Genomic DNA, 24,563 nt, shown 5'->3' with positions numbered 1-24,563 from the left:
GACCCTCCCCGGGGACTGTGCAAAATTGTAGCTGCTCTGGAGACACCGACGGACTTTTACCCTGCACGCAGCAGAAACCCATCTCTCCAGCTGGCTGAACTTTTACCCATGTCCACGTGAAACCCCCTTGGCGCCACAGAAACGGGATAAAACTCCACCGTGCAATAGCGTTTGGCATAACATGCCTCATTGCATCCCAACCGAGTCCCAAGGCTGTAAACGAGAGTCACAGAGTTTGTAACAGCAGAGCAGAGGGGAAGAATCTAAGTGAAGCGAGATATCCATGAGGGACTTTGCTATTGACTTTACCTGAGAGGCTCCCAAAGACAATGATGATGGGTGGCCGTATAAAACCCTAGGTTGGACAGATAGAGAGACAAGCACAGGAAAAAGAGGGAGGATTGCAGGTGAGACTGGCTAGGTGAGGAGACAGAGGGAGATACAGAAAGGCTGCTCCAGGTGACCGGAGCTGCAAAGGAGAAGGTTCTCTCATCACCGGCAGCCAGATGGTGCAATGGCTCCAAAAGGAGGCTGATGCTGGAGGACTAGAGGGGAGCAGAGACAGTGAATCTGTCTATTGCAAATTCCATGGAGGGTTTCAAAAATAAAGCGAACTGGATCCAAGGGGCTGATTTTCAGCTGGAGTAAATCAACCTAGCTCCCTGGTCTGCAATGGAGCTACAGATTTACATCCTCAGTGAATTTGGCCCAGGTGAATGCTGTCCCTATGCATTATCACCCCACTGCTGATAGGATAGAAATGTTAGACCTGGCTCTCAGTCCCAGAGCAGGAGCAGGCTCCATGGGGATTCTGCTGTGGGCTCAGGGAGGGTTAATCCTGATTCAATCAGCTTCACACTGAGGATCAATTTTCCCCTGTCTGCTTCTGCATAGTGCCAAGGAGGGTGAAATTCACCCCGCACAGAGGTCCAACATGAGGCCTGCACGCCAGCTTGATCTTAAATCCCCCCTGCTCAATTCCACAGACAAGCCCCCACTTGTAATACTGGCTCTGTCGGCAGTGGGGCTTGAACCCTGGATCTTAAAGCATGAGTCTCCCAGCCATGTTGCAAGCTCACCAACCTTGCTATGCGGGCCAGTCACCCCTACATGGGGACAGAGTGGCTTGCACATAGGGCTGATTGGAGAAACATCCACCAAACCGTCTTCCATAGAAACGTGCAGTTCTACGCCATGCAAAGTCAGGTCAATTTTTTGCTGGAATTTCGTTTCAGAAGAAAACCGGGGATGGAAATTCCAATACTGTTGCGACGTCCCATTCTGACAGTTTTTGGAACACAGCGTTTCAGTTCTTCGTTGGGATAGGACTTTTTGTTCTGAATTATTTTAAAATTCTGCATCAGATATTACAATGCCTCTCACATATTTGCGTTCTACTACGGCGTTTGTAGAAAAGCTGAACTCAGCATGAAATGGCATCAAAGCGAAATGTTCCGAGTGCCCCCAAGCAATTGCGATTTGTCGTTTCGATTCAGAATGAAGCCATATTTTGAAATCTCTAGTTATACATAGCCCTTGGGCCGGCCCTCTGCGCAGGGGTGAATTTCACCATCAGAGACTAGGACCCCCCCCCCAAGCCCAGAAAATGTCACAACCATGGGCAGACTCGTTCCTGATGTACTTACCCCTCTGACCTGTGAGAAGGGGTAGGGATAGTCTGATAAATGACACAGACTGTTTTTAAAAGGTTCTCATGTTGCATTAACTTGGGAGGCAACATGGTCTAGAAGTCCGAGTGTAGCGACTAAGCATCCGGACTCCTGGGTTCCAGTCTTAGCTCTGCTACTGACTCTCTATGCGACCTTGGGTGAGTCCCTTTGCCTCCCTGCGGGGCTCAGTTCCCCCCAAGCTGTAAAATGGGGATCATGATACTGACATACAGCATGGCTGGAGAACAGCGTTTGTAAATTGCTTTGGAAACCTCAGAGAACAACTTAATGTTATTTGTGCAGCGTGAGCTGACTGTGTGCGCCAGCTATAGGAAAGGAGAAAAAAAATAATGCCCTGACAATAAAATCCTTGTAGCGAGGCAGTTACCTGCTCCTAGAGAAAAGTCTAAGCTGACTGGGGAAGCAGCCACAGCTGGGGCCACGCCCCTATCAGGCCACAGCTGTTATAAGGGCTCAGGGAGGAGCTAGGTCAGTCTCTGTCTAGCTGTGGAGAGAGAAGGACCCAGCTGCTGGGGAGAAAAGGGGGAGGGGAAAGGCCAGGCCAGGCCAGCCCAGGCCAGGCCAGAGGAGCTGGGGCGCTCCAGCCTGGTAAAACCCCAGGCTGCAGGCCTTGTTGAAGGCCTACGGAGGTCCTGGGGCTGCAGAGATACAGCCTGGGAATAGGCAAAGGCAGCAGGTCCTAACCCCCTTGCCAATGATGAGTGGCCATGACAGACTGCAGTTTGCCCCAGTGAGCGGGGGCTAGATGATGAGCAGTAGCCAATGAGGCAAGGTGGGTGAGAGGGTTGAGGGTTCCCCTGGTAGGGGAGACCCAGAGCATGGTGGGGTACTGCTGGGGCCCCAAGCTAAAGGGCACCGGGGTCTGGGAGGGACCCAGGGGCAGGTGAGACACCGGCCAGTTGGAGGTGCTCTGTAGGCTGGAGAGCTAATTCCCAAGATGACCAGCAGGAGGCGCTGTGCCGGTGAGTCTCACTTCGCTACAATCCTCCAAAGAAATTTGTTGAGGTTTTAATTGCTGGGCGCCACATGAGCGCACTGAAAACCCAACCTCCCCGCTCCAGGCACGTTCTTTCGCATCCTCCTCTGCACCTTGGTCTTCTTCCCTCTGTAGGTTCTTGTTCTCTCAAGAATCCCTTTCCTCCAGGGAGGCAGGGGCGCCTGCAGGCCAGAATGCTGAAGCTAGACCGGTGCTCGGTTTTGTTCTTAGTTCCAACTTGTGGCCAGCTCTTCCGCTGCGGCTGTGGGGCTGCTCTCTGCTGCTCGGGAGGTGCCAAGAGGTGATGCCCTTTTTGTGTTTGTGCAATCCCGGGGCTGCCGGGGGAGCGAGGAGGTGGGCGTAAGCGTGAGCCTCGTGCTAATGAGACCCTGCGTCGGACTTGCCCCCCTGCTGTTGGGCTAGAATAACACGTTGGCCCCAGGTTCTCCACCATGCCGTGTCGTGCTTGCACGGGTCCCCACCGTTCTGCACCCGCCAGTGGGCAGGATCGTGTCCTTAGCATCCGGCCTTCTCAGGGAGCGTTGAGTCATAGGTGCTCTTTGCACACAGTTCACACCTCTCCTCCACCTCCTCCGTGTGGGGAGCGAGGTGTCCTTGCTCATGCAGCCTGAGATAGCCTTGGCTGGTAACCTCAGACACCTTAGACTCTGCTTCTAATGGGCCCGCGGTTTCCCAGGCCGGGGAGGTGTCCCTTGAACTAGAAAGGGTGAAACCTTTCCTCCCCATTTCTCCTGCTAGCCACTTGCCTCTGGGGAAAAACACACCTGGGATTAGCTCAGCATGCAGAGATGGCCTGGGATTAGGGAGGTGGATTATTGGGTCAAAGAGAGACGGGGCTGCCCCTGATTCTCATTCACACTGAGGCCAGGACACAGGGTCTGCAGCTCATGACATGGGCACAGGAACATGGAACCTGCCAGAACAGATCAGGCCTGTATCGAGCCCCGTATCCCACCCCCAACAGTGGCCCAGCAGCAGCTGCTTCCCAGGAAGGTATCAGAAGCACGGACTGGGCTGAAGTGGGATAATCCGCACCCCCAATTCTTAGTGGTGAGAGGCAGGTTTTTCTTGGTATTTATCCTCGTTGGGGGGTGTTGGGGTGGGGGTCACAGACAAGGATGCCCCGTGTACCTATCCATGTTGGTTCCACAGTTTCACGGGAAAATGAGTCACCTGCAGGAGACCAGTGGGGATATCGGTCAGCGCACGAGAGTTATTCCTACCTTGGCAGAGAGTAAAGCGCCTTCAGGAGTTAATGGATTCACCCCTTAGATACACCAGCTTCTCCTAGCATAACCCAGGCCCCCCAGCTAGGGCAAAGCCACCCAGATGCGGTCGACCATAGTGAACAGACAGGGCCGGGCTGCGATGCCTACAGAGGGGATTCTGTATTGACGCTGCTGGACACAGACCCCAGGGCTCTCCCTGGCTCCCAGCCTGTGCTGCCTTTTGTTACCTCATGGGGTCTCCTTAAATCCTAGCCTGGGCTAAATCGTCCCAGAAGGAAGGAGCTGGCTGCAATTCCAAGGCGAACACAAACTCTGCTGTGCTGTGGGGCCCCTGGCTCGGCAGTGCTGGCCAGGGCGGGCAAGTGTCTGGCATATTCAACATATCCCCTGGGGAGCAGAACTTCATGGGGAGGGCAGTAGGTCAAACACCAGCCGTCCTCCCCCTGTGGTGGAATCATTGATGCAGGGGGTGAATGGTGCCTCGCCTCTGTAGATGGAAAGCAGTAGTGAAGCAGGACCGTGCAAACTCCCCCTACACAAACCCACTTTGTTTCAGTTTTGAAAGTGGCTTTTGCTCTTTGAACATGGTTAGCAGGATGTCATAAATATAAAGGGAAGGGTAAACACCTTTAAAATCCTGGCCAGAGGAAAAACCCTTTCACCTGTAAAGAGTTAAGAAGCTAGGATAACCTCGCTGGCACCTGACCACAATGACCAATGAGGAGACAAGATACTTTCAAAGCTGGAGGGAGGGAGAAACAAAGGGTCTGTCTGTCTGTGTGATGCTTTTGCCGGGGACAGAACAGGAATGGAGTCTTAGAACTTAGTAAGTAATCTAGCTAGAGATGCGTTAGATTTTGATTCCTTTAAATGGCTGATAAAATAAGCTGTGCTGACTGGAATGTAGATTCCTGTTTTTGTGTCTTAAGGTTTTGCCTAGAGGGATTCTCTATGTTCTGAATCTAATTACCCTGTAAGGTATTTACCATCCTGATTTTACAGAGGTGATTCTTTTTACTTTTTCTTCTATTAAAATTCTTCTTTTAAGAATCTGAATGCTTTTTTCATTGTTCTTAAGATCCAAAGGTTTGGGTCTGTGTTCACCTATGCAAATTGTTGAGGATTTTTATCAAGCCTTCCCCAGGAAAGGGGGTGTAGGGTTTGGGAGAATTTTGGGGGGGAAAGATGTTTCCAAATGGGCTCTTTCCCGGTTATATACTAGTTAGATGTTTGGTGGTGGCAGTGATAAAGTCCAAGGGCAAAGGGTAAAATAGTTTGTACCTTGGGGAAGTTTTAACCTAAGCTGGTAAAAGTAAGCTTAGGAGGTTTTCATGCAGGTCCCCACATCTGTACCCTAGAGTTCAGAGTGGGGAAGGAACCTTTACACACTGGAAATGATCGGTGCTTTGATAAGAGCAGCCGCATTGTGCTGCTGTTGATAGGGGCATAAATTGGGGGTGACTTGGCTGAACTCAGTAGAGCTGCCCCAGTTTTACATGGGTGGACATAAGGTAGCAAAGATAGATGAATGAATGATGGCGTGTATCATTTCAGGGTAGCAAAGATAGTTGAATGAATGATGGTGTGTAGGGAATGAGGCAGATGTATGCAGCCCCCCTTGCCTGCAGGGCAGGTGTCAGATGAAGTGCAGTGTGGGAGGCCGGGGGTGGATTGCTGAACCACGAGGATGAACATAACTATTGAACCACTATTGCATCCAGGGTGAAACTCACCCCCATGAACAAGGCTGAGGTATCACTTATGCCCCTATCAGCCCACACAACTTTGCACTCACTCTCTGCACAGGGGTGAATTTCACCCACCTCTGCAAAGCCAGTGGGCAGCTGGCAGGACATTTGTTCACTGTCTGATGAAAACCGGTGAACTTGCACCCAGTGGGTTCTTTAAACCATTATTGCAAAGCCAGGTGAAAAACAGTTTTCAACTGGCCCACCAGAAGGTACCTCCCCAGCTTTGGGGCTATGCCCCTGGGCAGAGTTCGAGTCCCTAATACCTCCTGCTACGGTGCTACCGCTGTTCACAAAAGGTTGTGAAGGGGGGAAAAAAGTGCAATTGCAAAAATACGGAGATGCTGTTGGGTTTTACTGAGCACCCGCACTCCCGTCTTTAGGGAAATAGAGCAGGCGGCAGGGGGCCTGAATTCTAATGCAGGTTCTATTGCTCACCTGCTGGGTGAGCGTGGGCAGGGCCGGATTTCCATTTAGCCACAGTCGGCACGTGCCAAGGGGTGCCGGGTTCTAGGGGCACCTAAAAGTTAAAAGTGGGTTAAAAGTTAATACATCCGCCAGTGGTTCTCAACATGCAGCCCAATTAGCACACAGCAGAGGCCCAGCTGTGTGCAAAAAATTTTCAGTTTGCCACTCTGGTCCTGGCGGGGCCGGTAGTGCGGCTGGGGGGCAGGGTGCAGGAGAGTGGGTCTCTGGGGGGCTTTGTGGGGGTTCTTGCTCTGGGTGGTGAGGAGGCTGGGGGGTGCTGGGCAGTGGGGGGTGAAGGAAGGGTGTGTGTGTGTGTGTGTGTGTGTGTGTGTTGGGGTGGGGGGGGGGTCTGGGTGGGGCACTGGGAAGCTGTGGTGGGGTTATGCGGGGGGCGCTGGGGAGAGGGGGAGTCTGTGGGCAGGGGAGGCACTGAAGATGCTGTGCCTAGGGGCTCCATAAGGTCTAAATCTGACCCCGAGCATGGGCAAGCCCCTTTGCCTCTCTGTACTCCTGTTAGTTTTCCCACCCTCTGTGTATTTAGAGTGTTAAGATCTTTAAGATGGGGAATGTCTGCGCTGGACAGTGAGCGTGGGTTAGCCAACCTTGGGCGGGAGCGTCCCCACTATATACCACTACCGGAGTTCCTGTGTGTGTGTCCCAGGGCGCTCTGTGCTGAGATGCTGTAATTTTTTGCCTCTTGATTGTGGGAGAACGTATCTGTTCTTCGGGGGGGAATTGTGGGAACACACTGGAGGCCAGTCAGCACTGGAGTGGTTTAGCCTGTGTCCTCACTGAAAGCTGGTGGGTTCCAGCCTGAGTTAAAGCAGAACCCACGTTCTAATCCACACTCCCCTCTGGGTCAGCTACCCTGGGCTAAGGCAGCTCCAACCCCGGTTCTGGATTTTTCTGTGTGGATGGTAGGGGAGGTTGGGCTAAAATCTGGCAAAGAGCCGGTGCTAACGATGCAGTGAAAACAACCCCCTATTTACCGTGAGCAGCACCATGCAATGGAAATGACTAATAACCCACCCTTGATCTCAGGGGGAAACCTGTGGTTAATATCTGTCATTATCACCACCCCAAGGGAAAAAATCACCCTGACAACCAGACCTTGAATTCATTCCCCCCACTCCTTGAGTTGCTGCAAGGCATTTTCATGATGTAGGAGACCCTTTGGGACCAAATTTCACTCTAGGTCCACAGCACCCCAGGGAGCGATCTCTCCTTTACTGTCCTTCCGAGCACTGACCAGGATGGTCTCGTGTCTAAAGCTCCGAACTAAGCTGCAAAAACCCCTGAAGTCCATTCCCTGCTGTGCCACAGACCACCCGTATGGTCTTGGACAAGTCACACCCCTCCTCTGTGCCTCAATTCTCTATCTGTAAACTGGGTATAACAGTCCTTTACCACCCCAGGCTGCTGCCAGGAGACATTCATTAATGTATTTGATTTGCTTCGATATTGCACCAACATCCCCCGTGGAGAAGCTTATAAAAATATAAAACTTCAGAAACAGACTTCAAAGAGAAACTGCAGAGCTACAATTCATTTGCAAACTTAACACCATTAATTTGGTCTTGAATAGGGACTGCCTGGCTCACTACAAAAGCAATTTCCCCTCTTTTTGGTATTGACACTTCCTCATTAACTATTGGGAGTGGGCCACATCTACCCTGACTGAATTGGTCTTGTCAACACTGGGTCACCACTTGTCAGGTAACTCCCTTCTCTTCATGTGCCAGTATATTTATGCCTGTGTCTGTAATTTTCACTCCATGCATCTGAAGAAGTGGGTTTTTTACCCACAAAAGCTTATGCCCAAATAAATCTGTTTCTCTTTAAGGTGCCATCGGACTTCTCGTTGTTTTTATAAAAATATGGAAATTCTGCCTATTTCTCCTTTTTTGCTTCCCCTCCTTTCTGTTGCTCACTTCCTCATCATTCCTCTCTCATCTTCCTCCTTGTAAATTTTCATTTTCCAGATTAACTAATAACTGAACAGCATTAACCTGCCATACAATTCATGAATGCTTTGTTTTTGTTCCTAGTTTAGTTAGCTAGTGTATCACCACACCATGTGATTAGACCTGACATTATAAACTAAGCAGATTTGGACTTGAGCCGTACTTGGATTGGACACCAATGGTGGATATCACTGAAAGCTTGTGATTCAAAGATCAGTGACTAGCATGTTGGTAGGGGGTTTCCTGGTTGCTGCAGATGCTGTCTTGCAGATGAGAGGTTTTTTTAAAAAAAACGAGGTCCTAGAACTAGTTGGGGAAAGCATAAGTATTTTACTCATACGCAAATATCAAAAGAAACTACATTTTGTTTGCTTTTTAATTTTTTTCCAGAAAATGCCCAGTTTGTCAGATACATTTTTTGCAGGAAATTAAAATTTCCTGCAAACATTTTTGTTTAGGAGAAAAGGCCCCTTTTCACTGAAAACAGTTTGGATGGAAATTTTTGACTTGCTCTAGTCTTGATCATAAAACATCCTATAGATCTTCTAGCAGGGTTCTAGTCTGGCTGTCGTGGAGCAGTCCAGTGGGGGTAGTTGCATTCTAGTTCCCTACAGTCTCCTCGGGAGACAGACCATTTCTTGTCCCAGTGCCATTGTGTGGTGTGGCTCTATTGTGTTAGGCTTTCCTGACTCAGGTCCTCCACCACAGCTGGCCGCAGTTGTGAGGTGGGTGAAGGGATCAGTAATATATAATGTATACACCAAGTCCTGGGATCCTCCAGGTCAGAAAGCGGGGTAGGAATGTGTGCTCGGTTCACTTTGGTTTACAAAGGCATGTAGTTCTAGAGCAACAAACAATAATGAGGATGATGGATCATGGTACAAACCCATAGGAAAGAGAAGAGGAACCTGGTTTCCCTGAGCAACTGAACAGCCGCCTCATTGTGTAATCCTGGCCGAGTCATTTGATTCGCCTACTCAACGGAACCAAAACCTTGTGGGGAAGCAGATGATACTTCTGAGCTAAGCAGTACTGGGAAAATATCATGAATACAGTAAATCAGCAGGATCCAGTGTGTGGGATTTAGCCCACCTATCCCCTTCTCTAATTCTCAGGCTGATGGGGGAACCAAAGGATGTGGCAGGAACTCAGCCCTGTGGGGAATACTCAGCAGACGTGGAATGCCAGAGCACAGCACCTTCCAGCTCCTACCTCCAGCCACATGCCCCCCCTATCCCGAAAGGCCTCCTATGTGGTGGGGTTGGGTGCAGGTGGTGTAGAACGGTGTCTCATTGTTGAACGCCTCCTGCGTTGAATGCCCCATTATGGCAGGAAAAGCTCCAGCTGCCCAGAGCGGTGTAAGGGAGATGGAGCCAGGTGCTAGAGTTTGTCCGAGCACATTTTAAAAGGAACACTTCCAGGGGAGTCCAGATCTAATATTGTTGCCCCTTTGCTGAGCAATAGTAGGTGTTGGGGGCTTTCCTGTTTAGAGCAGAAATCAGTGAGGGCGGGGGTACATGCTACTTGTTTGTTTATAGAATATCCATGAGTCCTGTTTACCTGGCAGAGAAGAGGTACCAGTTCATACAGAGAACTCAGCCGAGGCACTGCTGCCCTGTCCCGAGAAGACTTGTCCCATTCTCTCTTGGATTCTTCTGGAATTTCACAGAGTAAATGTCACATTCCCCCTCCATTTACAGGGGTTTCACCTGTGAGCTGTTCTGCTAGGATCACCTGGCCTCAAAATGTGAGCCCTCCTTCGATACTGTAACTGAGCAAATACAAACCACCAGTCTTTACTCCGGACCACTCCCGTAATGACTATCCGGCAGAGAGTGTCGTCCTGAGTGGTTCATCGCTGTAGCACTGATTCACAACGAATGGCCTTGGTGCCTGGTGCCACAGCAATAGGGTTCATTGCTCCTTCCCTTGGTTATGAACGGACCCGACCAACAAACGTTTTGCATGAATTGTGAACATTTCGAAGTGTGGAAAGTGGTTTTGTTCCAATTACTTTCCTGTTCGTTTTCCAAAAAAAAGTCTAAATTTTTTTTTATAAATTCAAAATTGAAATTTTGAAATGCAGCCAGCCCCACAGCACGGGAGCTGCCGGAGCCGCCACTGGAGGGCAAGTGCCGGGCAGGACCCATCCCCCACCGGCATCTGACCAAAACCACCCCAGGGCCTCCACCCCCAGACTATTTTCGGGGGCGACAGGCCCTAAACATTTACAAATGGGTCCTGAGCCCCAAAAGCTCGAGACCCATACCATCCACGGCTCCCTGCCAGACCAGGCTGCCTACACTGCTACTCTCAGCAGCGCTCAGCCGTTCCCCGCTGCCTTCCCCCGCACCAGAGCCTGCCAGACTCGTGCAGCTACGCATCCCGGGGTGGCCGCCGCCAGCTTTGCTCTGCCGTGCGCGGCTGCACCCCATCCTAGCGCCACTGCCGGGGTTCTGGAGCGCAGACGTCGCTTTGACGCGGTAGTACAGGGGTTCTCCAACTGGGGGGATCGTGACCCCTCAGGGGGTCGCAAGGTGGTTACATGGGGGTCGCGGGCTGTCAGCAATGTGGGGCTGACAGCGCCGAGCCCCCGTTAACTTAACTTAACCCCCTTTTTAATTTAGAAGGGGTGGAGGGGGTCACACTCAGAGGCTAAAAAGTTTGAAAAGCACAGAAGTAGCAGTATGTAGCCTGGAAATTCATGCGCAGTGCTGTGGTTTCTGAGTCTTTCTGTTGAAAGCGGAAGGGGCTACGCTTCTTGTCTCTGAAGCCTGGGAGTGTTCAAGCAACGGGAAACGGCCCTAGCTCCGGCACAGAAATGGGGACACCTTGGTGTGTATGGCTCACTCTCCTCCTTTTCTACAAAGCCGGTAAGTGAGGGCTGGGAAGGGAGTTTGTCCATTGCCTTTGCTGTGTGTTTGAAGGGAAAATGCCTGCCTGACTTTATCATATATACAGGCTGGAGGCCAAACTCCTCCATTGACATAAGGGCTACAATACAGGGCAGCTTTGCGCGCCACCTCCAGGCCCGAAGGGAGCTACCTTTAGGCAAAAGAGGGCAGTTCAGGTTTTGGGACTCATTCAGTCCCCCACTTCTCTGTGGAGGCTGCCAGCCACTGAAATGACGGCGGGGTTTGTGCTACAACACACCGGAGCCATTCCACATTGGTCCCTGAGCATCTGTCAGGGTCGTCTTCCGGTAGGAGCAGCCTAATGGGGAGTCTAGCGGGTCCTCCAGGCACTGTGACCTAGCAGGGACATTCATGAGAGTTAGGGCCTAATCCTGGTTGTGCCGCTCTGACAGCAAGTGACTGCGCTGTTTTGTGTCTGCATTTTGCCCATCTATAAAATGGGGCTAGTGATTCCTGCCCTCTCCATAACTGTTCGAAGTATTACTGAGGCCAGGCACTTGCAGAAGTAGGAACTGAACTCCCCCCTGGGAGCGAAAGGGGCTTTACAAAATATCTTGTGCCCCATTGCAACAGGTTAGAAGTCTTACAAAATTTCATAACGGCAACAACAAAAATCCATTAGCAGCGGCTGTGACTTGGGCCCTGGGAATCCAGCAATTGCCTCATTTCCCTGAGCACTTCAGAATAACGATATTTCTTTAGCGTGTGGCTCGTATCTCTTGTGCTTCACTGCTTCCTGCATCATGTTGCTTATGGTACTTGATGGTGAACTCTTTCATGTACTAGTGTAAGCCATCCAGAAAGATAAAATAGAATGTTATTAATTATGCCCCAGCTCTTGGGGATCCCTGCACCCAGTTGATGTCGGTGTGTCTGGATTTGTGTACAAGGGGCCACACTGTCTTATCCTGATGCAGGATGGCAGGCAATATTTTTAATTATTAAATTAGAAAATTAAATGGTAAACCCTTCAGAATGGGGACCGTCTTTGTCCAGGGCCTGGTGCATTTTGCATGCTAGATTCATCATTGATTATCGCTCGTAAATTATTGATGAGGTGTATTGTTGGTTGAATGATTCTGTTCTCAATTTTCAAGCTCTTAGTTAAACTATCTGTTTTCTGTATAGTTATAATGTAGCTAAGGAAAGAGTCACTCATTCTGCATGTGCTACCTAGGAATTTACCGTGTTGCCAGCTCTCATGGATTTATGTCTCACGATATTTGGTGTTTTTTTCTTAAAGTCCCAGCTACTAGAATCAAGAGATTGTGGGGAAAATCTCAATTTGCCTTTATTTAAAAAAAAAAATAAAAAAAATTTCTACCCCTTCTGGTTGCAGAGAAAACTTGGAAACGTGAAGCGATTGCTAAACCAATCTCTTGATTTTGGGGGGGGGGGGGGGGCCTTGACTCAGGATTTTTGAACACTTAAGTTTGGCACTTCTAACACACTAGCAACGCAGTACAGTGCTTAAAATAAAGGTGTGCCCATGTGCAAATCCCCACCTTTCTGAGAGCAGGCAGAGTTTAGGACTTTGCTAGTTCTTTAGGATCAGTTTGGGTTGCAAGGCTGTTGTACAAGACTGCACATTCGCCATTATGTGGACTGCAGGTGCTTTTGTATCATGAAACACAATGGTCTATTTATGGCTTGTCTTTCATGCTCCACCACGTTGGCAGGTCACACAGGGTGACCAGATGTCCCAATTTTATAGGGACAGTCCTGATATTTGGGGCTTTTTTTATATGGGCTCCTATTACCCCTCACCCAATGTTCCAATTTTTCACACTTGCCATCTGGTCACCCTAGCAGATGGCAACTACCAAAAAGCTTTTGCAGCATTGATCTTGCCATGCTGGTACGTGCCAGCAGCAGCTCACCCAATTGCTTCCTGGTAAACAATGTGTGCACAAGTGAGGAGATCTTTACTTCCCCACTTCTTTTCTCAACAAAAGACAGACCAGTGCAGTTGAGCTGACTGAGAGCAAGCTACAGCACCATTTGCTGACCGTGCAGCCCATCCAGTGCCCATTGAGGTCCATGGAAAGGCTCCCAGTGACATCAATGGGAATTGGATCAGGCTGACTGGGGACATCTACACTGCACCCTAAGCCCAAGCTCTGACTCAAGTTTGAGTCCAGGCACACCTTCTGGCTACACACAAATCAGCCAGTCTTGGGTCAGCAAGCGCTCAGGACCCAGGTCCTAGGACCCTGCTGCGGGGAGGAGGATCACAGCCTGAGTCCCCCTGTGACTGGGGTTCAAGCCCTGTCATTTTGCAGTGTGGATGCAGCTTAAGCCACAGACCCGAGTCAGAAGGTCTGCGTAGCACAGACACATTAGGATGGCCATGAAACCTGGGTCCAGCAACTATAAACTCAGTTTTACATGGGATTGGGAACACTGAGTCCACAAGCCTGGGGGTCCCACACACCTGGGTTAACATGCACTGTAGATGGACCCTAAGAGAGCTTTGCTGAATGATGCTGCTTATACTGTGGCGACTTGCCTAGCTGTGTCACTTCTCCGCTTTGCAACTTCAACCTTTCCAAGCCTGTCTTGTATGACATTGGATATCTGTGAGGCAGTTTATCCCCCGCCCCACCTGTTCTCCCTCTTCCCCTAGAAAGTAGAGTCATTGGAACAGCCAGCAAGATTTGTTCTCAGTAATAGCCGTGAAATCCAAAGAACTGGTCTCGGGTGCTAATAGCTCTCAGCAGCCATTAACCTCACTAGAAACTGAGGGGGTCCGGCATGTTGCAGCAGTGGGTCCCATCGTTACATTTGAGCAGGGATGGTCTTGTGCTTAAGGTACAGGAAATCTGGGTTCAATTCCCACCTCTGCCATAAACTTGGGCAAGTTGGGCTGGGCAATTTATGGCCATTTTCAAAAGAGCTCACCCTGTGAGACACAAAGAAGAGGTCAGATTTTCAGAACAGCTCAGCATAGTGGGAGCCACAGGATACATGCGGAAATCTGCCCCATGCTTCACCTCTGCGTAATGGGGACAACAACCCTTTCCTTCTCCTGCCCTTTGTCTGTCTTGTCTATTTGGATTGTGAAGTCTTCGGGGCAGGGACTGTTTCTGATGCCTGGTCTACACTAAAACTGAGGTTGAACTAGCTATGTCGCTCCAGGCTATGAGCAATTTCACACCCCAAGTGCTGTATTTAGGTCAACCTGACCCCCACTGTAGATTCTGCTAGGTCACCGGAAGAATTCTTCTGCCAACCTAGCTACCACCTCTTGGGCAGGTGGATTTAGTACAGTGACAGAAAACCCCCTACCATTGTGGCAGTGAGTGTCTACACTGTGGCACTACAGAGGTGAAGGTGCAGCTCTGCAGTGGTGCCGTTGAAGCGCTTGTAGTGTATTCGTGCCCTTACTCTGTGTCTGTGCAGCGCCTGGCACAATGGGGTCCCAGTCTCATAATAATATCACCACAAGATCTCATTAAGAGGGAGGCAGAGAAACAATAAAGGGAAGCATTAACTCAACTTCCCGTAAGCGAAAACTGTGCAAAACCCCCATGAGTGGACTGGCATCTAGACAACTTCTTTACCGAGGTCAGTGTTTGGTGGCTGTGACTTTGAGTCATAGGCCCTGTCTGCGCCTTTCAACCTTTTCCTTTCTTCCCAGCAGAATGCCAAGCACACAGCCACTTTGTCCATCCTCCTCGTAAGACCCGTACCTCTAGAAGTAGCCGGCTTCTCTGTAGTGGAGCCAGCCAATTTCTTTGTCCTTTCCAAAGGCCCCACCACTACCCTTCTCACAGCTAGGGCTGCTAACTGCCCAGGACACATCTGCCAGAGAAAGCCCTTGCTTACTACTCGCTGTTGTGGCCTACCCAGGAGACACACTGCTAAAATTTATCCCTATAGCAAACACACAAAGAACATAACACCAAATTAAACTGCTATGGACAGGCAGATGCATGCACCACAATGAGGCTGTTGGTCTAGCTCCCCTTCTGTCTCCACGTGTATCCGTCCATCCATCCCCATATATCCATATTCATGCATCCATTCATTCACCTATTCCTATCCATCCATCCCCATATCTACCTGTCTATCCATCTATCTCAATATGTCCTCATCTGACTATCACAATATATGCCACCCTCTCTAATCTCTTTCTCTCAGTAGTTCTGCTATATCTTTGGACTATAACTGCTAGAGCAAATTTTTATGTTGCTCTGCACAGTGATTAAGGGATGAACATCAGAACATAAGAACGGCCATACTGGATCAGACCAATGGTCCGTCTACCCCAGTATCCCGTCTTCTGATAGTGGCCAACACCGGATGCTTCAGAGGGAATGAACAGAACAGGCAATCATCAAGTGATCCATCCCCTGTTGTCCACTCCCAGCTTCTGGCAGTCAGAGGCTAGGAACACCCAGAGCATGGGGTTGCATCCCTGACTATCCTGGCTAAAAGCCATTGCTAGACCTATGCTCTATGACCTTAGCTGCTTCTTTTTTGCATAGTTTTGGCCTTCACAACACCCCTTGGCAATGAGTTCCACGGGTTAACTGCGTGTTGTGTGAAGAAATACTTCCTTTTGTTTGCATTAAACCTGCTGGCTGTTAATTTTATTTGGTGACCCCCTACTTCTTGTGTTATGTGAAGGAGTAAATAACATTTCCTTATTCACATTCTCCACACCAATTATGATTTCACAGACCTCAATCATATCCCCCCTTAGTCATCTTTTTGCAAGTTGAAAAGTCCCAGTCTTTTTAATCTCTCCTCCTATAAAAGCTGTTCCATCCCCTTAATCATTTTTGTTGCCCTTCTCTGTACCTTTTCCAATTCTGATATATTTTTTTTTGAGATGGGGTGACCAGAATTGAACGCGGTATTCAAGGTATGGGGACACCATGTCTTTAGATAGTGGCAATAGGATATTTTCTGTCTTATTGTCGATCCCTTTCCTAATGATTCCCAACATTCTGGTAGCTTGTTTGACAGCCGCTGCATATTGAGTGGTTTCAGAGTAACAGCCGTGTTAGTCTGTATTCTTAAAAAGAAAAGGAGTACTTGTGGCACCTTAGAGACTAACCAGTTTATTTGAGCATGAGCTTTCGTGAGCTACAGCTCACTTCATCGGATGCATAGCATATCGTGGAAACTGCAGAAGACATTATATACACACAGAGACCATGAGACAAAACTTCCTCCCACCCCACTGTCCTGCTGCTAACAGCTTATCTAAAGTGATCATCAAGGAGGGCCATTTCCAGCACAAATCCAGGTTTTCTCACCCTTCTCCCCCCCCCCCCCCCCCCACAGACACACATACAAACTCACTCTCCTGCTGGTAATAGCCCATCCCTCTTTGAAACCTCTCTTTATAATGCGCATGATAATCAAGGTGGGTCATTTCCAGCACTAATCCAGGTTTTCTCACCCCCCCCCCCCACACACCCCTCCAAAAACCACACACACAAACTCACTCTCCTGCTGGCAATAGCTCATCTTACAATGTGCACAGCAATAATCCAAGTTTAACCAGAACGTCTTGGGGGGGGGGGGGGGTTTGTAGGAAAAAAACAAGGGGAGATAGGCTACCTTGCATAATGACTTAGCCACTCCCAGTCTCTATTCAAGCCCAAATTAATAGTATCCAATTTGCAAATGAATTCCAATTCAGCAGTTTCTCGCTGCAGTCTGGATTTGAAGTTTTTTTGCTTTAAGATAGCGACCCTCATGTCTGTGATTGCGTGACCAGAGAGATTGAAGTGTTCTCCGACTGGTTTATGAATGTTATAATTCTTAACATCTGATTTGTGTCCATTTATTCTTTTACGTAGAGACTGTCCAGTTTGACCAATGTACATGGCAGAGGGGCATTGCTGGCACATGATGGCATATATCACATTGGTGGATGTGCAGGTGAACGAGCCTCTGATAGTGTGGCTGATGTTGTTAGGCCCTGTGATGGTGTCCCCTGAATAGATATGTGGGCACAGTTGGCAACGGGCTTTGTTGCAAGGATAGGTTCCTGGGTTAGTGGTTCTGTTGTGTGGTATGTGGTTGTTGGTGAGTATTCGCTTCAGGTTGGGGGGCTGTCTGTAGGCAAGGACTGGCCTGTCTCCCAAGATTTGTGAGAGTGTTGGGTCATCCTTCAGGATAGGTTGTAGATCCTTAATAATGCGTTGGAGGGGTTTTAGTTGGGGGCTGAAGGTGACGGCTAGTGGCGTTCTGTTATTTTCTTTGTTAGGCCTGTCCTGTAGTAGGTGACTTCTGGGAACTCTTCTGGCTCTATCAATCTGTTTCTTCACTTCCGCAGGTGGGTATTGTAGTTGTAAGAATGCTTGATAGAGATCTTGTAGGTGTTTGTCTCTGTCTGAGGGGTTGGAGCAAATGCGGTTGTATCGCAGAGCTTGGCTGTAGACGATGGATCGTGTGGTGTGGTCAGGGTGAAAGCTGGAGGCATGTAGGTAGGAATAGCGGTCAGTAGGTTTCTGGTATAGGGTGGTGTTTATGTGACCATCGTTTATTAGCACTGTAGTGTCCAGGAAGTGGATCTCATGTGTGGACTGGACCAGGCTGAGGTTGATGGTGGGATGGAAATTGTTGAAATCATGGTGTGAGTGGCTGTTTGCAGAGAACTACCCACAATGACTCCAAGATCTTTCTTGAGTGATAACAGCTAATGGAGACCCCATCATTTTGTATGGACAGTTGAGATGATGTTTTCCAATGTGCAATACTTTGCACTTATCAACATTGAACTTCATCTGCCATTTTGTTGCCCAGTCACCCAGTTTAGTGAGATCCCTTTGTAGCTCTTCGCAGTCTGCTTTGGATTTAACTATCTTGAATAATTTTGTATCATCTGCAAATTTTACCACCTCACTTTGCCACACCTCTCTTCCAGATCATTTATGAATATGTTAAATATGACTGGTCCCAGTAGAGATCCCTGAGGGATACCACTATTTACCTCTCTCCATTCTGAAAACTGACCATTTATTCCTACCCCTTGTTTCCTATCTTTTAACCAGTTACTGATCCATGAGAGGATCTTTCCTCTTATCCCATGACAGCTTACTTTGCTTAAGGGCCTTTGATGAGGGACCTCGTCAAAGGCTTTCTGAAAGTACAAGTACACCATAGCCACCTGGTCACTCTTGTCCATATGTTTGTTGACCTCCCTCAAAGAATTCTAATAGATTGATGAGGCATGATTTCCCTTTACAAAAGCCGTGTTGACTCTTCCCCAACGTATCGTGTTCATCTCTGTGTCAGATAATTCTGTTCTTTACTATAGTTTCACCCAGTTTGCCCGGTACTGAAGTTAGGCTCACTGGCCTGTAGTCGCCAGGATCGCCTCTGGAGCCTTTTTTAAAAATTGGTGTCACATTAGCTATCTGCCAGTCAAATAGAGCACCAGGTTCTCTGTTTTCAGGTCCAGTTCCCTCTCACTGATGCTTAACATCATGAATTCTCAGAAACTGTGTGAAGCAATTTCACGAGAAATAGAAGTTCCCCAACCCCTACAGGTTTCAGAGTAGCAGCCGTGTTAGTCTGTATTCGCAAAAAGAACAGGAGGACTTGTGGCACCTTAGAGACTAACCAATTTATTTGAGCATAAGCTTTCGATGCATCCGATGAAGTGAGCTGTAGCTCACGAAAGCTTATGCTCAAATAAATTGGTTAGTCTCTAAAGTGCCACAAGTCCTCCTGTTCTTTTTGCGAACCCCTACAGAGACAAAAGAAGATCACAAATGCTGCGGTCAGGAGAAGTATCATCTATATTCTGTCCACTTCTATTTCTAAGAGCTAAGGGACCTTCTTTTTTAATCTGACGTTCTGGAGAAAGGTATAAACACTGCCTGACCATAAAGCCTAAATGGAACCTATTTAGCTCACAGTGCTTACAGCAAACTCTGTTCTTCACACCCTCATTTCCAATCTCTCGGCTTGATTTTTCCACGGCTTAGCACCTTGTACTGTCATTTACATGTGTGAAAAGTAAGTGCAAAGTGGGTGTAGCACAGTCGGGGGCCAGAATCAGAGTAGCTCTGTTGACTTCAGTAAAGCTGAAGGATCTGTAGAGGTGCACATGACTACTCAAGGTGCCATATGGTGAAGAACCGGGGCCTCAATCTGTACATTCTTCAGACTCCAGCTGGGGTAGATGCTCCATCAGGGCACTTCACAGTAAGGCCGTACTCCCATTCGCCACCTACGTGCCTTTGACCAAATGCTGAAATCAGAATCGTGATACCACCCTGCCATGTGGCAATCATCGGGCCATGACATCACATCAGTGCATGATGATTGACACGTATCCATGCGTTGTCATCCTATTGTGATTCTGAGTCATGGTCAAGGCGCTGGAAATAAACTCAGGATCCTATAACCGTCCTGTGAGCTCTGGAACTAACCTCGTGGGGCAGGCAGACTGACCTAGGAAGACCGGATTGGCCCCACCAATCCCATGGTAGCTCTTGAATCAAGTTTCCATCTCCCCACTCACAGGGTGAAGTCCTGGCTCCTTCTGAAGTCAACGGCAAAACTTCAGTTGACTTCAATGGGGCCAGGAGCTCACCCATTAGGGTTTTAAAGCCAATGTGCTTCATTCATCTTCTTTCACTATTTCTATCCTTTCCGTCTGATTTTTCTGGTGTTTGCTGTGCCATTGTCCTGAATTAACTACTTGCAGGGCATGAGGAACAGAGAGTTAGTCAAAAAATTGGAAGATTTATATTTATTACACTAGCCCAGCAGAGATCAGGCCCCCTTGTGCTAGGCCTCCACATGCACAGAGCAATGGACAGGCCCTGCCCTGAAGATCTTACAGTCTAAACAGACTAGACAGGCCAAAGGGAGGATCATTATCCCCATTTTTACAGATGGCGGAACTGAGACAGATTCAGTGACTTGCCCAAGGTCACATATGAGCCTCTGACAGTGCTGGGAACCTCATGTGGATTTCTTGGATCCCAGCTCATTGTCTTAATTATCAAATCAGCTGACAACACCCTGACTAATTTTGGGAAGGTAGCATCCAGCCCCAAAATTTCAGCAAATCTTCCAGTGACGATATGACGAAGTGGGAATGTTCTTAATGTTTCCTCTGAATACTGTGTGTGTGCCTCGGTTTCCCCTATGCAGTTCTTAAGTATCTAGGTGGTGGAATAAGGGTGTGTGATTGTGGCAGAGCCCTAGGGGGCCAGTGTGATGGTGTCTGCACAAAGAATGGCTGACACCCTGTCTCCTGGCAACTGATGGCCTGGGCCCCTCCTCTGCAAAGCTGCCAACTAAAGGTGTTGGATAACAAAGAGATCAGGTGGCCTCCTGGCCTGGGAAAGAGACAAAGGAGAGGAGGGGCTGGAGAGTTTCAGTTGGGAGCTGGCTGGGGAAATGGAGGGAGGCCAGATGGGGCTCTGGCGTCCCCAAGACAGACCTGACTGAGGGGTCCTGTTTCCTGTATCTACAAGCTCTGTTTTAGACCATGTTCCTGTCGTCTAATAAACCTTCTGTTTTGCTGGCTGGCTGAGAGTCACGTCTGACTGTGAAGTTGGGGTGCAGGACCCTCTGGCTTCCCCAGGACCCCGCCTGAGCGGACTCGCTGTGGGAAGCGCATGGAGGGGCAGAGGATGCTGAATGCTCTGAGGTCAGCCCCAGGAAGGTGGAAGCTGTGTGAGCTTTTTGCCCTGCAGACAGTCTGCTCCCAGAGAGGAGGCTCCCCCAGAGTCCTGACTGGCTTCGTAGGGCGCAGTTCCAGAGCATTGCCCAGGGACTCCGTGACAGATGGCACAAGGGGGAGTCTGGACCAATGGAGGACTTCAGGGCTGAATCCTTGATGAATTTCATGCTGGTGAAAGGCACCAAACTGACAACCCTGGAGACACAAGTCCTCCACCCGCAGGTGTACCATGGCAGCACAAACTTCCCCATCTGCCTGGACCCAGACCTGGAGGGACCACATCTAGGAGTCAGAGCTGAATCCAGTCTCCATGTATCATTCAGTCCTAGGCCTCTAGATGCCAGCAGTGGACCAGATTGTCATTTGGACACGTGTCCATTCGGCTCTGCATAGATTCCATCAAATCAGGTCACACAGCATCCACTAAACAGCCACCACAGTACCTGGTTTGAACAGCTGGACCAGGGATGTAGAGGCAGAGCTCTGGATTTCATCACCAATCCCTGGATTATCTCTCCATCGTCACTCATCTCTATTGCTCTTCCTCTGGTGAGGCTTCTTAGCTGTGCGCAGAAAATGTTTCATAGTCCTGAGGAGACTAGAAAGAACAGAAAACCACTTCTGGGTGCTGCTACCCTACACAGTAAGCACCTGATTCTCGCCTCACTGGCGCTGGTGTGAATTAGGACCAACTCCACAGGAGAATCTGCTGATGAGGCATTAGTGTAAACCAGACCCAAGCTGAGCCTGTGCAATCTCTGTAACTATGTAACCTCCACAGTGGATCACGCAAGCTTAGAGCTACTCAAAATCTGATCCCGGTTGTAGTCAGTGAGGAGGAATGAGCTGTGACTGCCACCCAGGATGTAAATAAATGACAGACCTTCCCCCCCACCCAACTTCCCTAAACTCAGGTGGCAAAAGGAGCGCGAATAGGGAGGGGGCAAAGAATGTGCACACCTGGGGCAACTCACGAGAATAAATAAACCCTCCATCGGAGCCTAGCTGTAGGCGGTAAAACCTGAAGGCTACATCTACATGGCAGGTGTCAGAGTAGCAGCCGTGTTAGTCTGTATTCGCAAAAAGAACAGGAGGACTTGTGGCACCTTAGAGACTAACCAATTTATTTGAGCATAAGCTTTCGTGAGCTACAGCTCACTTCATCGGATGCATACATCTACATGGCAGTTAGGTGTGATTGCAACACACGTATCAGAGCTAGCCTTGATCGTGCCAACTCCTTAAAAACAGCCATGTAGCCAGAATGACGGGGCGGTGGAACAGGCTTGCCACCCTAGTATGTACCCAGGGTCCCAGGAGTGATTGTACTAGCCCAGTGCTTTTCAAAGTGGGGGTTAGGACTACACAGTGGGCCACGACCCTGTTTTAATGGGGTCGGCAGGGCTGGCGTTAGACTTGCTGAGGCCCGGGGCTGAAGCCTGAGCCCCATCACCCAGGGCCAAGGGCTTCCGCCCTGGGTGGCAAGGCTCAGTTTACAAGCCCCTGCCTGGGGCTGAAGCCCTTGGGCTTTGGCTTTCACCTCCCGACCTGGGGTGCTGGGGCTCAGGCTTGGGCTTTGACTTTGCCCCCCTCCCACCTGGGGCAGCGAGGCTCAGAAGGGCTCAGGCTTTGATCCCCACTCCTGGGAGCGTGTAGTAATTTTTGTTGTCAGAAGGGGGTCATGATGCAATGACGTTTGGGAACCCCTGTACGAGCCCATGCTGCCACAGCGATGTTTAGCAAGCTGGCTTGATCAGCTAGCTCTGATACATGTGATGCACTCATATGCACTGTAGACATCAGGGTCAAACCATCCTATTGACTTTAATGGAGTATAGACTATCCAGACACAGAGTGTGACTGCAGTCAAAGACCTGGGCATGGCTGTGGCTGACCCAGGCTCACAGAATTGCAGTGGAGATGTTTGGGCTCAGGCTGGAGCCAGGACTCTGAGATCTTCCCCCCTCATAGGGTCCCAGAGCCCAGGCTCCAGCCTGACCCTTAAAGTCTACACAGCAATTTTACAGCCCCACAGCCCAAGCCCTCGTCACCTGTGCCAGGCCAGCCGCGGCCGGGCCACGTGTCTTTTATTCCAGTGTAGAGGTACCCTAAGGGTCAGATTCTAATGCCTCTTACTCATATTAGATAGATTCTTATACCACAAATGGCTTTAAAGGTACCACTCAACAGGAGCAAGAGTACAGAATGTGGCCCAACAAACTACTTCCAGAGCAAAGTCAGAGTTTGGGGGTGTTTCTTAAAGCCCCAGCTCCTGGAGTCTGGTGATTAAGTGAGAATTTCAGCTTTCCTTTAAAAAGAAAAGTAAGTTTCTAGCTTGAAGTCGTGACCCCGTAAAGGCTATAACAGTAGAGGACCCACAGAAAGGGCCCAAAATTTATTATCCAAAATTCTTATGATTTCTAAGCAATTCTCGTGATTTTCAGGAGCTTGACTCAGGAGTTTTAACACTCCAGGTTGGCAGTACTGTGAGGCGGCACGCACCGAGTGAGGGATCAGAATCTGATCCGAAACTGTTAGTGCATCGCTCCTGCAACTTGATCCCTAACTGAGACAGGCCTTCTCCCTGCCTGCCACAGCCAGCCTGGTCTAGAGCCCACCCATAGTAAAGTCGACCCTGGGCTCTGTGTCTCTGTCCAGTCATTGCAGAGCTGTAACTACTACATGGAGCTGTAGGAGGGATACATTTGGCCTTACACTTCTTACCAAGCTGTGATCTCTGACACATCCAGTTAATGAACCCGCAGGGGATGAGACATTTCCTGTCTTGTCCAGCTAGATTAGGCTCTGGGGGTTTCCATATTTGTCAGTCCCATGTGGTCAGGGTGAGCTGCTGTTTCCTACCCAGAGTAATAACGGTAAAACTTTAGCTTTAAGTTTAACAGCGAAAAACAATACACTCCCAAGCTGTTCTTTTACATGGGAGGAGCAGGGTCATATGGACCATTATGGTTATTTATTATTGGCCTTGCCTGCATCTTAGACCTGGTCTCCTTTCCCATTCCCTCCCCACTCTGGCTGCAACACCAGTCCCCATACCTTCCCCCCACCCTTTATTTTCTTTTCCCGGGCATCTCCGTGTTTTCCTCTATGCCCTTCCCACCCTGCACCATCATGAGACAGACTTGGTTCTCCACTGCACCCCATCATGGCTCAGAGAATGGGACTCCCCTGGGATGTGGAAGGCATGGGCTCAATCCTCGCCCCCCCCGCCTGATGTTGGGGGGAAGAGATTTAACTTGGATCACACACACACATTTCTGGAGAGCGCACTGGCCACTGGGCTATAGGATATTCTGGTGCTGGGGGGCTGTCTCAATCTCTCCTCTTGAAGCTGGTCCACCTTGTATAGCTAACTAAATATTTCCTGGAGCAGGGAGCTGAACTTGGGTCTCTCACATCCCAGCTGAGTGCCCTAACCACTAGGTGGAAGCTTATAAGGTAAAATTCCTGCCTTTCCTGCTTTAAAATGCTGGAAAATCAAAACAAGTTCTTTCATGATAAAATGTTTCATTTCGACATAACTGAAATGTTTCACATTTTTCAGTTCAGTCAAAACTCTTCCGCGAACTTGACATGAATAGCTTCAGTCACCCTGCAACTGCAGGTTATGGCAAGTAAACAATTCATCCAAAAAGTTTCACCCTGCCCTAGTTACCATGTCACCTTGGCCTTTCCTTTTCCCCAACCGCCCACCTCAAGCTTTTCGTGTGTTTATGGTCCCTAACTGTCGAGTCGTATCACACGCTCACAGTGATCGTGCGTCTACCTCTCGCGGCTGGCCCTCAGCGAGAATAAAAGCCTATGGTTGCTGCCAGAAATGGAGGGACTCCTTCCGCTTGAGGGGTCGAGGCGTGTGCAAAGCTCTG

The 24,563-nt window shown here is 49.3% G+C and overlaps 1 protein-coding gene across 1 annotated transcript in view; it reads left to right on the top strand.

Moving 5' to 3' along the window:
- The first annotated feature begins 2,628 nt into the window (after window positions 1-2,628).
- LOC141977480 (uncharacterized) overlaps window positions 2,629-24,563 on the top strand; it is a 57,287-nt gene continuing 35,352 nt past the window's right edge. The window contains exon 1 of the mRNA XM_074939000.1: window positions 2,629-2,653. Within this exon, the coding sequence (XP_074795101.1) occupies window positions 2,629-2,653 (25 nt within the window). The remainder of the gene's footprint in view (window positions 2,654-24,563) is intronic.

Source organism: Natator depressus, chromosome 24 (genome assembly GCF_965152275.1).
Source record: "Natator depressus isolate rNatDep1 chromosome 24, rNatDep2.hap1, whole genome shotgun sequence".
In the NCBI taxonomy this organism is placed as follows: domain Eukaryota; kingdom Metazoa; phylum Chordata; order Testudines; family Cheloniidae; genus Natator; species Natator depressus.
This window is presented reverse-complemented; position numbering and strand designations above follow the sequence as displayed.